This window comes from Pristis pectinata, chromosome 16, assembly GCF_009764475.1.
Source record: "Pristis pectinata isolate sPriPec2 chromosome 16, sPriPec2.1.pri, whole genome shotgun sequence".
NCBI lineage: Eukaryota > Metazoa > Chordata > Chondrichthyes > Rhinopristiformes > Pristidae > Pristis > Pristis pectinata.
Window position 1 is genome coordinate 38,155,383 of NC_067420.1, and position 15,565 is coordinate 38,170,947.

General features: G+C 43.3%; 1 protein-coding gene across 1 annotated transcript in view; it reads left to right on the plus strand.

Moving 5' to 3' along the window:
- LOC127578796 (src-like-adapter 2) overlaps positions 1–14,500 on the plus strand; it is a 28,343-nt gene extending 13,843 nt beyond the window's left edge. Inside the window, exons 3-8 of the mRNA XM_052031250.1 lie at positions 1,220–1,322; positions 1,877–1,963; positions 3,503–3,606; positions 7,577–7,726; positions 9,653–9,782; positions 11,476–14,500. Coding sequence (XP_051887210.1) covers positions 1,220–1,322; positions 1,877–1,963; positions 3,503–3,606; positions 7,577–7,726; positions 9,653–9,782; positions 11,476–11,710 — 809 coding nt within the window. The 3' untranslated portion in view covers positions 11,711–14,500. The remainder of the gene's footprint in view (positions 1–1,219; positions 1,323–1,876; positions 1,964–3,502; positions 3,607–7,576; positions 7,727–9,652; positions 9,783–11,475) is intronic.
- Positions 14,501–15,565: the final 1,065 nt, after the last annotated feature.

Here is a 15,565-nt window from a genome sequence, read left to right on the forward strand (position 1 = left end):
CTTGATGATTTTCCACAGTTCCGCAGTAACTGGCCAGTCAGTATCTGGCCACTACACCTCTGTTTGTTACAGCTTGCTGCTGGTACAAGACATTAAGGGACACTGATGCGACGGATAGAGAGATATTATTTCTATTGGCTTCCGAGTCTGATGCTCAGGGACTAGAGATCTGCTTGGACATACCCGAACTCACCTTGAGTCTGGGTACCTGACCCAACCAGGAGTTATTTTCAGAAAAGCAGAAAGGACAATTTACGGTGCTGCACATGCATCAGTGTTGATCACAGATAGAAGATGCATGAGGTAAACAATTCATCCTCAATAACATACTGAGCCAGGCTAACAGGGCCCAGAGCAATAAACACCCAAACTGACTCCATACCAACACGTGTAACCCTGTTCCATGAGCTTGGGTCCAATTGCCAGATTCTAATGGGGGCATGGTGTAAAAATTAGAGTGAGGGATTTGGGAGCAAAGTTAGACAACTCTTCCACATAGTGTGGAAGAAGTTTGGAACTCTCTTTTATAAACTGCAGCTGATAATGGGTGATATGTTCATTTAAAATCTGACAAGTATATGGATTCCAGTCATAGTTCGGCTACTATCTCATTGTGAGGTGCAAACTGGCCCCCTCATTTCTCTCGTAGATAACTTGTATGGTTTCTAAATTGAGTGTAGACAATGTGGTACATGATGCTGGTAAATAGTTTCCACTTCTTTTGACTGGAACTACACATGTCAATAGATGCAATCTCTTCAACACTGAGTGAGTCCCCAAAATGGCTCTTCTCTCAAAATACTCAGATGGACAATGCAGCTGACAAACAGCGAAGTTTAACCGCAAGTTAATTATATAATAACGGTCCTTTATATTATTAGAGCTACCATTGAAGTTGCAAGTTATGGTCAGTTAGCCTCAGAAAGCTAAGTGCATGTACAGCACAGAAAGCACATTATCGCAGGTAAAGAGGGATAAGATATCAGTGGTGACGACAACAGGAAACGCGTAACGTGGATTTATCTGTGTAAGATAATTGCCTTGCATGTTTGCCTCTTGCTGCAATCAAAAACCATTTGTTGGCTCCTGTGTGCTGAGAGGTAATGAGAGAGTGTGGAGCAGGCCAGTTGTGCTTCAACGTGGCAGGCACTTAGTTCTGAGTTCTCCAGAGAAAAGTAAACTTCCTAATCTTTTCAAAAAAAATGTTTTCTCTTTCTAGATATGAGCCAAGTTATGGTGGTGGTGGCACTGTATAATTATCCATCGTCGTCTAACGTTGAACCCATTATTAATGTGGGCGAGAGGTTGAATGTCCTTCATGAGTAAGTATTCCTCCATGGGAAGCTGGCAGGCATCTTCTGGCATTGGGCTTGGCCTCTAAACATAGAGCATGTGAATGAATAATTTTGTTAATCAATTGTCCTATATGGGCTTTTTGTGTAATGACTCAAACAGAAGTTCAATTCGATTATTGGGGCAGGAACCGACACTGATAATCGCCTCAGCAGTGAAATCTGTGGTTGATATCCCAACTGTTCCCTTCCCTCCCCTTCTGTGTCTTGTAGAGTCTATCATTATGGAACCAGCAAGGATTTCCTGTTGATCTGACCTACCACGGATTCATTGGGTTGAGATTACTGTGTGGTGTTAGCAACAATCACACATATCAATCCTGGATAAAATTCATAGGCCTTAATGGAAATTTTGTATTTTTTTCATGTTCTTCAAATCATTCTCTACATTAGTTTTTTAAAAATTCTGGAGATGTTTGGCTGGAGGTTTTGCTGCAGTCCAGACTGGAGAAAATGTTTTGTTCTCTCTTCCAAAAGTCATGCTGATTAATTTACAAATGAATTTCTTTTCTCTTAACTCACAGAGAAGGCGATTGGTGGAAAGTAGTGTCCATGGCGACTGGCAAAGAATGTCATATTCCTTGCAACTACGTGGCAAAGGTGTATCACAGGTAAACAAAATGTCTGTCACCTGTCGCACGTTCTCGGCTGAAGTTATACTCATCCCTTCTCACTGACAGATAGTGGTTTCCAAATGAGTTTTTTGCTGGTTGCAGAAGTGCCAACACGAACAACAGTAACAGCTGTCCTATCCAGCTTCCATTGTTCAAAAAAGATCTTTTTTCCCTTAATCTTCCATTCTCAAGCTTCAACTCCAGAGACAGGAGCCCATTCTCTGGGCTCGCACTCTAACGCAGTGCCATCCTTTGTCAAACTAAGGACCCATCTGCTCCCTTAGGATGACAAACAGAATCCCATGTCACTCCTTTGAAGGAGACCAAGGGAAAGGCACGAAGGATCTGTTTCCCTTGGCAGGGAGGTCAACATCCAGGGGATATTGATTTAAGGGTCTCAGTAGAAGGATTACAAGGCGATTGAAGAAATTCTTCTTCCCCCACGGAACAGTGTGATCTGGGGCCTCACTGCCTGACGGGGAGTTGAGGCAAAATCCTTCTTGCACCTGAAAAGCTATAAGATAAGATACCTTTTTAGAAAAGATATCTTTATTAGTCACATGTACATCGAAACACACAGTGAAATGCATCTTTTTTTGCGTAGAGTGTAATGGGGGCAGCCTGCAAGTGTTGCCACGCTTTCGGCGCCAACATAACCTTCAAGGCTATGTTGCAGGATATGGATAAATGGATTAGTCTAGATAGCTGTCTTACAACTGGTGGGCCAAATGGTCTGCTTCTGTGCTGTAGATTTATATGATTCTATATGATGTGATGTCCTGACCACTATTTATTAGACTATCTGGTAATTAACCTGGTTCGGGGGATGTTTGCTTCATACGAGTTGGTTACCATCTTCCTTGCATCCAGAAGTATTTCATTGGATGTCCCAAGGTCATGATGTATGCAGGTTCCTCCTTTGTGATGCGGGAACCATTAGCAAAGCGAGCTTTTATTACCCTAACCTAATTGCTCTTGAGGAGATAGTGACATGAACCACCTTCTTGAACCTCCAGAGTCCTTCTGGTGAATGTCCATAGTCTGTCTGAACACAGTGTAATGATATAAGTAAATGGAGAACTAGGTCATTTAAGAGTCAACACACAGCTGTAGGTCTGGAATAAAGGTCAGCAGATTTCCTCCCCTGAAATGGAATTTGTAGCAACAATCTAGTAGCATTATGTTCACAGTTATGGTGACTGGCATTTTGTTTTAAAGCCAGATTATTTAACTGAATTTAAATTTTATAACTGCCACGTTGGGATTTGATCTTTAGATAACTGGTTCATTAATTTAACCACTGCAGCACCACCAGACATTTTGCAGCACCTCTTATTCTCTGTCACGTAACACCGAGATGTGAGGGAGGACAAAGCATTCCCCAGTGGGTGCTAGTGCATCAGGCTTACTGCGTCACAAGTGTGGGGAATTTACGCAGGTGGTCAGGGCTGATAGAACCACCTTGGTCCATCTCACCCTGTTCATTGTTTTTGCTTTGTCTCTCCTCCCCCCTCCCTCTCACCCCGATGACCATAGGTGGCTGTTTGAAGGAATCAGCAGGGAGAAGGCGGAGGAGCTGCTTTTGTTACCCAGCAACCGGTCTGGCGCCTTCATGATCCGAGAAAGTCAAACTAGGAAAGGTAAGCAGTGGAAGACAAACAAGCATCTGTTCTGAGCTATCTTGGGCTTTTCTTTAATTAGGAAAATGAGCAGAAATAAGTCAAGGCTGCTGTTAAATAAGTAATTGGCTGATCCTGTGCACTGTCCATTCTCCAGCCTCATCCCATATCCTTTGATTCCCTTAGTGTTCTTAGGCTTCATTCAAAGCCTTCATTGTGTAAGACTGCTGTCCAAATATCATCAGCTGGTTTCCCATATCATAACAATGAGAACAACCAGGGTGGTAGATTTATGGAACGACCTGCCAGTGGAGGTGGGGACAGTCACAGTGTTTAAAAGGCATTTGGACGGGTACATGGATCGGAAATGCTTAGAGGGATATGGGCCAAATGCAGGCAAATGGGACTAGCTTGGTGGGCACCTTGGTTGTTGAGCCAAGGGCCTGTGTCTATGCTATATATACCTCTGTAACGATGTTTGCACTTTAACAATACTTCACTGGCTGTGTAATTGTTTGGATGGGAGCCCTGCACGCTGTCACAGAAATGAAAATGATCCCATGGTGATATCTGGGCTATTATCCTAGTTAATCTTGTTAATAGTTATCCATCAACTAACATCACTAAAAGCAGATATCTGATCACCATCACAATGTTGTCCGCAGGAGTTTGCTATCGCTTACCACTGAGGTACAAGGGAGGACAAGATGTGCCTCAGTGGATGCTAATGCATCATATCTACTGTGTCACATTTGTGCACAGCCGTGGGGAGCTTACAGAGGTGGTCAGGGCTGATAGAAACACTTTGGTCCATCTCACTTTCTTTGTTCTTTTATTTGCTTTATCCTCTTCTAATGGGGGGAACTGGCAACCACATTTCCCCCATTACCAAAATAACTACACCAATTCAATTTTCAAAGTGTGCTGGGAGGAAGGAGTAAAAATCCACAGCAGATCTTTCAGCAAATTCCTGATTATGTTTGCTGAAGTGAAGCGATTAGGAGGTTTAATCCGATGACTTTTTGGTGCTCTTTTTAATGTTGGACATGGTGAATCAACAGAGGGACCTGCTGCTCAAATGAGGTCTATTGGGTAGTTTCCAAATGGCATGAAAGTGTGGGGTGAATTTCCACTGTTCTAATGACTGAAAGAAGTCAAAGCAAATGAAATGGGGTTGGAGAGTACAAGCCGTTGAAGTAGGTCTTTCAACTCATTGTGTCTGTACTGTCTTTTAAGACAAGCTATCCAGTTAGTCCTCTGCTCTTTCCTGTAAACCAGCAGATACTTCCTTTCAAGAAAAGGTTATCCAGTTCTGGGATTCGGAGCTGGAATGAAGGGTGATGCAAACAGTGACAACAAAATTACTGGATGCCCACAGCCCTTCCGTTTACCTCTAATACATTCAAGCTACAGCCATGAAGAATGAGTGCAGGCAGACATTTAATGTCAAGGCTACAAGTGTTGTGGTGGAGATAGCGCAGAGAGAAAGTTGAAAGGGGATTCAGACAAAATTTTATTTGACCCTCAGCTTTTATCCTTCCCGAACTGCCACTTAGTTCGCTGATAGATGGTTATATCACCCTGAACCAAGTCAGTGTGACTTCGGCCAACAAGTCGATGAGGGGCTGACTAGAAGGGGATCAGACATATAAAGTGAGTTTATGTTGGAAAAAGTGAAGTAATGAGCAACAGGAAATAACCAGAACAGAATTATACTGAATCACGTGTCTCTGTTAGTTCACATTTCAGTCAAAATTGCAAATAGAAAGTTACACCGTATGTGTATGCAAGAAGACCAGCGATATCATTTATGTCTCTGTACTTGAGCTGTCCTTAATACATAAATTTGGATAAAATCATCTTGTGGCTACTCTCTATAAATAGACCATTCAAGGCAGAATAGCTGGAAATAACTCAGCATGTGAATCTTATGTTGAATTAATCATGCATGTCTCACTGTTGTGGTCAGTCTCACTATGAGGGCATTAATCACGTCTCACTCACTGTGAATGTATACTTTGCTGAATTAGTCAAAAATTACTTCAGTCTACTTAATCTGTTACTCTATTGAATCACGTCAACCACATAGTTACACAGAGCTATCCCCACCCTGCTGAATATATAAGTCAGTGTCTACACAGTAAGTAATCCTTACCCAGATATATAAATTACACAGTGAAGAGTTCTTCTCTGGAATAAACTGAGACTCCACATTAACATTGGACTGGATAGCTAGCGTTATTCTCACTGGAATGTAGAAGGTTGAGGGGTGACCTTATGGAGGTTTATAAAATTATGAGGAGCATAGATGGGGTAGATAATTATTCTCACTGGAATGTAGATAGTTGAGGGGTGACCTTATGGAGGTTTATAAAATTGAGGGGCATAAGATAGGGTAGATAATTTTTTTCTCCGGGCAGGGGAACTAGAGGGCATAGGGTTAAGGTGAGAGGGGAGAAATTTTATGGAGATCTTAGGGGTAGGTTTTTCCACACACGGGGTGGTGAATATCTTGAATGAACTGGCAGAGCAGGTGGTAGAGACAGATACAATGTTTTAAAGGCATTTGGACAGGTACTTGGATAGGAAAGGTGATGAGCAATGTGGGCCTAATGCAGGCATATGGGATTAATGTAACAAGGCACCACAGTCAGCATGGGTGAGGTGGGCCAATAGGGGAGGTTTCCCTGCTGTAGAATTTGGTGATTCTAACATTGGACAACCAGAGTGCTCAGCTATTTAAACTAAAATCTTCGAAGGTGCTGGTCACTGTACTCACCCTAATGCTTTACAAAGGAGCTGTTCGTTAGGCAATGCAAGACCTAAAACGTTAGTAATTGTCAACGTGTTTCTTGTAATAATTCAATTAATTCTCACTGTACCTCGATAACTGGTGCATTCACTGCTTTAGAAACTAGAAGAATTAAGAATCAGCAAAATAAAACCGAGAGAGGTTTCTTGAAAGTACAAAGACTTTTTACCCTAGGAGTGACAGATAAAGGGAGGAAACCAGATACAAGACCCCTGCCAGCGCAGAAACAAGTTACTAGGTCCTTATCAGTTCTGTGAGCCCGCACCTGTGAGACCGCAATCTATCAAACAGGTGGTGGCATCAGCAAGCCATGTAACCCTGAGCAGGTGACAGGAAACTGCTCCATCAGACCCCCTTCCCTTGTCAGCCCCTCTTGTGGCTTCAGGTGTACACCGTCAGATGCCACAATGCATCTCTCAATTTGCCCGAGACAATCCGTTAACCCTTTGATTGCCACGTCATTTCAATGCATGTGGGAGGGATGCCTCTTATCGAAAATAAGTCGCGTTCAACTTAAAAATCTTGTGCTTGTACACCACCCTTTACCTCTTGAAATGCAGTATCTGTCTTGGCAGCCTACACAACAGAGTCTTTTCCCTGTCACTCTCCCGGAAGCGTTCCAAAAATATGGTTTAAAACGAGACTATAGAGTCATACAGCATGGAAGAAGGCCCTTCAGCCCAACTGTTCCTGCTGACCAAGATGCCCATCTAAGTTAGGACCATTTGTTCGCATTTGACCCATATCTCTCTAAACCTTTTCCTATCTATGTACCATTTTGTGTATTTTTCATTAGTCATTTTGTTAGTACAAGTTATTTTTGTGATACTCTAAAGAGCAGCAACTTTCACTGTGTATCATGACCTAACCGGGGTAAAACACCCAAGAAACTTTCAGATGCCTAGTTGCTGGTGATTGAGAGTTCCTGTCCCACGATATCACAGAGCTTCGTGGGTTCAAGACCCTCTCCAGATACTTGTGGGACACTGGTTTTACTCATTTCTGCATGTACAGATTACTTGATGGATTTTCCCACCAGTTCTCCTCACCTCCATCCCACTTTTCTGGATCTTTTTCCAATTCCAGATAAAGAATTAAGGGGGGGAAAAGAAATCCATATACGTTCTGAAGGTGACACACACTTTTCTAAATCTTGACGTGCTCCCCTTGTTTCTGCAGGCTTCTATTCATTGTCCGTAAGAAGATCCAACATTGCATCGTGGGATTCAATCAAACACTACCGCATTAATCGCCTACCCAACGGCTGGTTCTACATCTCCCCTCGACTCACCGTCCCATCTCTGCATGACATGGTGGACTATTACTCAGGTACATTTCACTAGAGCTCTTGCATTAGAACATGGAGCAGGACGGCACAGGAACAGGCCCTTCATCCCTCCATGTCTGTGCTGGCCATGATGCCAGCCTAACTGATCCCATCTACCTGCACATGGTCAATATCCCTCCATTCCCTGCCCTGTTCGTGCGCCTGTCTAAATGCCTCTTAAACGTTGCTATCGTATCTACCGACACCACTTCTCTGGCAGCAAATTCCAAGCACCTGCCACACTCTGTGTAAGAAAACTCGCCTCCTAAATTTCCTGTAAACTTCCCCTCTTTTTTTGTATTGCTCGAAAGGGGTCACATGGGTGATAATGGTGTTCTGTATATGTCGAGGGGCATCAGTAGGGTGAATGCACTCAGTCTTCTACTCCAATGTTGGGGAATCAAGAACTGGAGGGCGTAGGTTTAAGGTGAGAGGGGAAGGATTTAATAGGAATTTAAGGGGCAACTTTTTTTACACAAAGGGTGCTATCTATGTGGAATGAGCTGCCAGAGGAAGTGGTTGAGGCAGGTACAATAACAACATTTAAAAGATAGTTGGACAGGTACATGAATTGGAAAAGTTTAGAGGGATATGGGCCAAACACTGGCAAATAGGACTAGTTTGTCCCAAGCTCTTTCAAGAGCATTGCTTCTACTGAAAAGAGAAAAGATAAATATATTATATTGTTAACATTTTCAGCCTTTGAGTTGGCAGCCCCAATATTCTTTCCTTCATTGTTTTATCTTTCTGTAGCGGTTAGCGCAACACTATTACAGCGCCAGCAACCCGGGCTCGATTCCCGCCGCTGTCTGTAAGGAGTTTGTATGTTCTCCCTGTGTCTGTGTGGGTTTCCTCTGGGTGCTCCGGTTTCCTCCCACATTCCAAAGACGTACGGGTTAGGAAGTTGTGGGCATGCTATGTTGGCGCCGGAAGCGTGGTGACATTTGCGGGCTGGCCCCCAGAACACTCTACGCAAAAGATGCATTTCACTGTGTGTTTCGATGTACATGTGACTAATAAAGATATCTTATCTTTCTTGTTTAATAAACAAACAAAAGTAGTGAATCCTCCAGAGCTGTCAGCCTCAAGTTCCTATCAGGATACATGTCATCCTGTCTTGGATGTATATGTGTATATTTTCACCAGAATCTCTCAAAGCTCTGATTCTGTCTGTTGTGTTTCCCCATTGGCCATCTAAAGAGATGTCGGGGCAAGGTCAAAGAGTTGGGTTTCAAAGACTGAGAGGGAAGCAGAAGGTTTGGGGTGGTAGTTCCAGACTTTGAGGCTTCTGTAGTTAAAGGCCCAGCAGTCAATTGTGAGGAAAATCAGAGGGGTGCAAAAGCTGAAGAGTTCAAAGGGTAGACCTCCTGTGGAAGATGACTGGGATAGGGAGGGATGAGGCCTTGGAGGAATCCCAAAACAAGGAAGGGAATTTTAAAACTTTAAAAACTTTATTTATACAGCACGGTAACAGGCCCTTCCGGCCCAACAAGCCTGCACCACCCAATTACACCCATGTTAACCTACTAACCCGTATGTCTTTGGAATGTAGGAGGAAACCGGAGCACCCGGAGAAAATCCACACAGTCACGGAGAGAACATACAAACTCCTCACAGACGGTGGCGGGAATTGAACCCGGGTCACTGGCGCTGTAATAGCGTTATGCTAACCGCTATGTACCGTACCAGGCATTGACAGTTCATTGAGATTTGAGTTAGGATATGGACAACAGAGCTTAGGAAGACCTCAGACTAACAAAGGAGACATGCTGGGCGGTCGGGAGAATTGAAGGATGTCCCTTCCGTGTCTCCTACCAAAGCGTTAATTGTTTAATCATTGTATGGAAGGGATGCTTGCCTGTCTTTGTGTTTGTGCAGCATTGTGTCTCTCCCTGTGACTGATGCCCCATTCTCTCCACCCCCTGCAGAATCTGGTGAAGGACTGTGCTGCACTTTGAAGGAGCCATGTCACATTCAGGGGCTCGCTGCCACCCAGCCACATCATCCAGATCCCATCGTGGTGCAGAAACCTCAGCTGAACTGGAGTGAAATGGACAGGTACGAAATACATGCACAATGGTGGCAACGTCACTCACCAGTGTTGGCTTTCCAAAGACAAAACATCCCGGAGCTTTCCACAGAGAAGGGAAAGGAAATCAATCATTCAGGCTAGAGATCATGGAGCAATGGGGGAGTGTGCGGGGAAGTCTTCAACCTACACTGGAGCTCCAGTGTGGTACTGAAGGATTGCTGCACTGTTGGAGATGTTAAACTGAGGCCCTGAGAGGGGTCATGCTCTCAGGTGGATGAAAAAGATCCCATTGTAATCGTGGTGGTGGTTGGGGGGGGGGGGGGGTGGGTGGAGTGGATTCTCCATGTCCCAAACACGCCTTATCCCTCACCAAGATTATCAAAGCATTTGGTTGTTCTGTGGGATCTTGCTGTGCACACATTGGCCAACCCATTCCCGATGATAAAGCAGTGATGCACATTTGAGAAAAAAAATACTCCTTTAGGAGTAAAAGGCTTTAGGATATCCCGAAGGGGAGGAGAAAGATGTGCTAGAAATGCAAGTCTAGTTTCTTAGGGGAAGGGAAAGAAAGATTTTTAGGAAGCTTTTGAAAATGAGGCGAGGACAAGATTGGAGAGGATTCTGATAGCAGTGAGTGAAAAGGGCAATGGCTTCATGGAATATGTATGGGAATTTTGGATTTTAAGTGGCAGAAAACCCCTCTGATGGCATGTGAGAACTCACACAGGTAAAGATCCCACTCAATGAGGCACAACCACCTCTCTGGGACCTGTGCATATGGGAGAGTGGGGGATGCTCAATTGTCAGCTGACAGTGGTGCAGTGGGACCTTTCCAGAGCCAAAGGTGAGGCATGAGGAATAGGAACAGGAAAGGGTCACGTGGCCCTTTGAATCTGCTTCACCGCTGCATCTGACTTGATTTAGCCTCAGGTTTTCGCCTGATCCCCATAACTTCTAATTGCCCTATTGTCCAAAAATCTGCTTATCTCAGCCTTGAGTATATTCAGTAACTTGGCATCCAGAGCTGTCAGGGATTCCAAAGATTCACTGTCCCCTGGAATAAGAAATTCATCCTTATCTCTACGCTAAATAGCAATCCCTACTCTGAAACTATATCTGTAATTCTGAATTCCCTGATGCGAGTAAACAGCCACTCAACTTGTATCCTGTCACACTCTCTCAGGCCCTAACGTGTTGCAATAAGACATCACCCTATTTTTCTAAACTCCAACCTCTGCTCATCGATTCCTCAAGAGACAACCCTTTCATTCCAGGAATCAACCCACTGAGCAGTCTCTGAACTGCCTCCAAGTCAAGCACATCCCTTGTTAAAGAAGAAGACCAAATCTGGAGGCACCAAAGCCCCATACATCTTTGTAATGGAGCTTTGGGCCAAAGTAATGAAATCAAGGCCACTTGCTGCCTTATGAGAAATTTCTCTACATAAATAGCTGTAAAACTTTGGTGGTCTCTGCATCAGAAGGCTGTGCATGCTTCATCTTTGTGTGTGTTAAGGGAATAAAAAGATATATGGATCGGGAAGGGAAGTGGGCTTGAGGGAAAGGATCAGCTTTGATCTTAATTGAGTGGTGGAGCAGGTTCAGTGGGCTAAATGCTTCTATTTCTTACATTCTTCTGTATTTCCTGTACAGCCCAAACAGTAATTGGATGATACTCTTTCCTTGCCAGAGTCCTCACTGTCCAATTTCTCTTTTTCAGCTCTGTTTTGATAGACAACGACAAAGAGTCGGGAAAAGAGTCGCCCGTCAGTGAGGGTCTGCGGGAAGCCATCAACTCTTACTTGTTCATGACCGAGGAGCTGAGACTAGATGAGATGAGCGACAAAAAGACTCGGTTGAAAACATTACAAACCCGGCTACAAAGTAGTCAGAGACAGGCTGGCCGCAATGGGGTCGGGAACTTCGGTGGCCTTGGTATCAGCTCTGCCAGATAGTAACCCCGAATGTGAAGAGGATGGATCATTCCTGTCAAGGACTTCATTGTGCTCACTTTAATTTATTTACTGTTTATTATTCCAGTGCAGTTGAGCTGCCTGCTACTTTTTCTTTGATTATTTTTCTTAATGGAAGAGACCAAATGTCCTATCTATGGTGATGCATTGCAATATGGTCTATCTTGTGACAGATAGGTTTAAATTGGCTGATAGTTATCACATGATATCTTGCCTTGCCCAGTTAAGCAGCCTTTTATTTCACACCATCTTCATGCTGTTGTAAACAGAATTGTTACAGAGAAGGGAAAACCAGTGTCCATTTTAACTGCCTTTATGATTTCCCCCATGAGTGTTGCTGACAGCAATGTCCAAAGAGAATAATTCCTGGTGACTTCCAGGATTGGAAACTTGGGTTGAATCGATTTGCTGTCATTTAGGAGATTAACTCCTTTGCATGAGGTTGCATCAACTAGTACTCTGGACCTATTACACTTGCTGTCACTTATGCACAGATCCACCCTCCACCTGCCAACAGTTTGAGAAGGAGTCATGGCAATCCTGAACATCTTCCCTTTTAGAATCATAGAATTGACTCTGCACAAAAGGAGGCCATTCACTCTGAGTTCATGCCAGCGCCTCGTAATGCATTCCAGTCAGTCCCATTCCCCCTACCTTTTCTTCCTTGATCTGCAAATTATTTTTGATCAAGTGTCTATCCAATTCCATCTTGAATGACCTAATTCCGTGCTTCTGTTAGCTTCATGGGGATTGAGTTCTTGTTCATAATCACCCTTTGTGCAATAAAGATTTCCCTCACATCTTCCCTGTATCTTATACTCCTTATTTTTATCTGTTCCTTGATTCCCAAAATATTCATTCTTAGGAGCAGTTTCCACTATTTAAACCCATCATGTCTTTAGCTACCTCCATCAAGTCTCTTTACTGTCTTTGCTCCAAGGAAAACAACCCCAGCTTCTCCAGTCTAAATGTAACTGAAATCCCTCATCCTAGGAAATATTCCAGTCAGTCTCTTCTGCACCCACCAGAGACTTCTCCCGTTGATGTTTGAGGCATGACTACACCCTACAGTCCATGGACTTCAATGGAATTGTATGTTGGATATGGACACTACGCCACTGTCCATTTAACTCTGGAGATCAAAGGTAGATTTGCCAATGTACCCAGTTATACCATTGCCCAATATTACTGTCCATAATAATCATAGTTTGGGTGTGTTCTAGCAATCCCAATTTCAAAAATGTTATATATGTTAAGTTACTGTGAAATGAAAGCAACATCAGTTTTGAACATGGTATAATACCTGGAACTGACAGTCCATAAAACTCAACTAATCAGTGGTAGGGCCCCACACACAAACGTCCACCATCTCATCCTATCAACATATCCCTCTAATTCCTCACTGTTCATTTATCAAACTTCCCTTTAAATGTATCTGTGCTATTCCATTTCCTATAATTCTCACATTCTAACCATTCTCTAAGTGGAGACATCTCCCCAACGTTACCCAGCGGTTTTTATTAATTAAATTTGGGTCATTGTGGTGCCTTGCAAACTCTATGAGCAACAAGTTGTGCCTCAGTTCAGTTTCTGTTGACAGTTAGGAAATATTTTTGGGTATCAGCCACTAGAATCAAATCGCAACTTTGATAACAAAACTGCAGAGCAAACTAAGAGCAATGTTCAATTACTCTTTTCATTATCAGTGACCCCAAGATGCTTCCTGTAAAACCAGCAGGATCTTGTTCACAGGAACCCACAAGACGCAAGTGAGCCACTGAATGGAAAATTTCATCAGCACTGCTCCTCTCAGTATTCCATTTACTCTGCTGAAATGTTTTGAGCTTTAATGTAACACAACACCTGTCATATCAATGACTGTGCACAATACTGCATTGTTACATTGATTCCACACTCAGATAGCAATGGAGGTCTGACACCTCAGTTAATTAAAACCTAAAGAATCATTACTTGATTGTTGAGGATGACAGCCAGTGTCTAGGTTTCTGAGTATTGAACAGAAGGATTGCCAACACTTTTCCGAAATAGTCTTTAAAGGTTTCTTGGTTCCATGTACACCACAGAGTCAACTGGCTTTTCTTATACTTACACGAAATATTTTTGCAACAATTAATGATTTCTTAACATCGCTAACACTTTTCTCACTAGTTGTTGCAAGTGTCGAAGAAAGTAATTTTTAACTCTTAGAGACTGTGGGGCAACCTCAGAGGATTGCCAATCATAATTCCAGCAATTTTCCATAGTTTGACAGGGAATTGTGGGCAAGCACATGGGGAACCTGGGCTGGCACTCCCAGGGAGCTCCACAAAGGACATCCCAACCTTCTCCTTCGACACTGCTGAGTTTTCCCAACCAGGTCACTGTCTGCAATCCACACTGCCAGTGACCTTGGTTGTGTATTAATGAAGGACATAGCTTGGTGCATTGAAAGCATTCCATCAGAATTGTACATGAGTGAGCAGGAAATGACTTGGTTCGTATGAACTTTATCCCATGGGAGGGAAGAGGGAATGGCTTGATTCTGAGAATTCTGTGCTTGGATCAGGAATGTGTTTTACTTTAATGAAATAGGATCTCAAAATTTGTAAATCTTCTGTAAAGTACAGTACCATGCAGCCATGTATTCAAGATGGTTCTCTGTAATTTATTTGATTCATTCCATGATCATGTGTTGACTTGTTACAAATGCAAGAGTAAATAAAGCTAACTTTGTAATAAAGCCACTGCATCTCATGTGATTTAAAGACTCCCAGCTTCCATGAAGAGTTAAGTGTTGCACTGTGTTGCCCTGTTATAGGAAGGATGTGGAGGCTTTGGAGAGGGTGCAGTAGAGGTTTACCAGGATGCTGCCTGGATTAGAGGGCATGTGCTATAAGGAGAGGTTGGACAAACTTGGGTTGCTTCCTCCAGAGCCATGGAGACCGAGGGGAGACCTGACAGAAGTTTATAAGATTATAAGAGGCGTGGGTAGAGTAGACAGCTGGCATCTTTTCCCCAGGGTGGAAATGTCTAATGTGAGAGAGGGAAAGTTCAAAGGAGATGTGCGGGGCAGGCTTTTTACACAGAGGGCTGGGTGGCTGGAATACACTGCCTGGGGTGGTGGTGGAGGCAAATATGACAGAGGGGTTAAAGAGGCTCTTAGATAGGGACATGAATATGCAGATAATGGAGGGATAGGGACTTGTGTGGGCAGAAGTAACTAACTTAAGTAGGCTTTTAATTACTAATTTAATTAGTTCAGCACAACATTGTGGACTGAAGGGTTTGTTCCTGTGCTGTACTGTTCCATGTTCTAAATTGCCTAGAACAAGGCCACTCAATTCAAGGGCACTCAATTCAAGGGCACTAAAACAACCAGATCTTGAAAAATAAATAAAAAGTCACTAATACTTACTTCTTGCACCAAATTTATATTTACATTTAAGTTTCCAAGCTGCCATGGTGGGATTTGAACCTGCGGTACCTGATAATTTAAAATCATAGCGAGATACACCTCAGAAACAGGCCCTTCAGCCCACTGAGTCTGCACTGACCATCAACCACCCATTTACACTAATTCTACATTAATCCCATTTTTTATTAGAACATAGAACATTGCAACACAGTACAGGCCCTTCAGCCCATGATGTTGTGCCGACATTTTATCCTGCTCTAAGATCTAACCCTTCCCTCCCACATAGCCCTCCATTTCTCTATCATTCATGTGTCCATCTAAGAGTCTCTTAAATGTCCCTAATGTATCTGCCCCACAACCTCTGCCAGCAGTGCGTTCCACACACCCACCACTCTCTGTGAGATTCTCCCCACATTCTCATC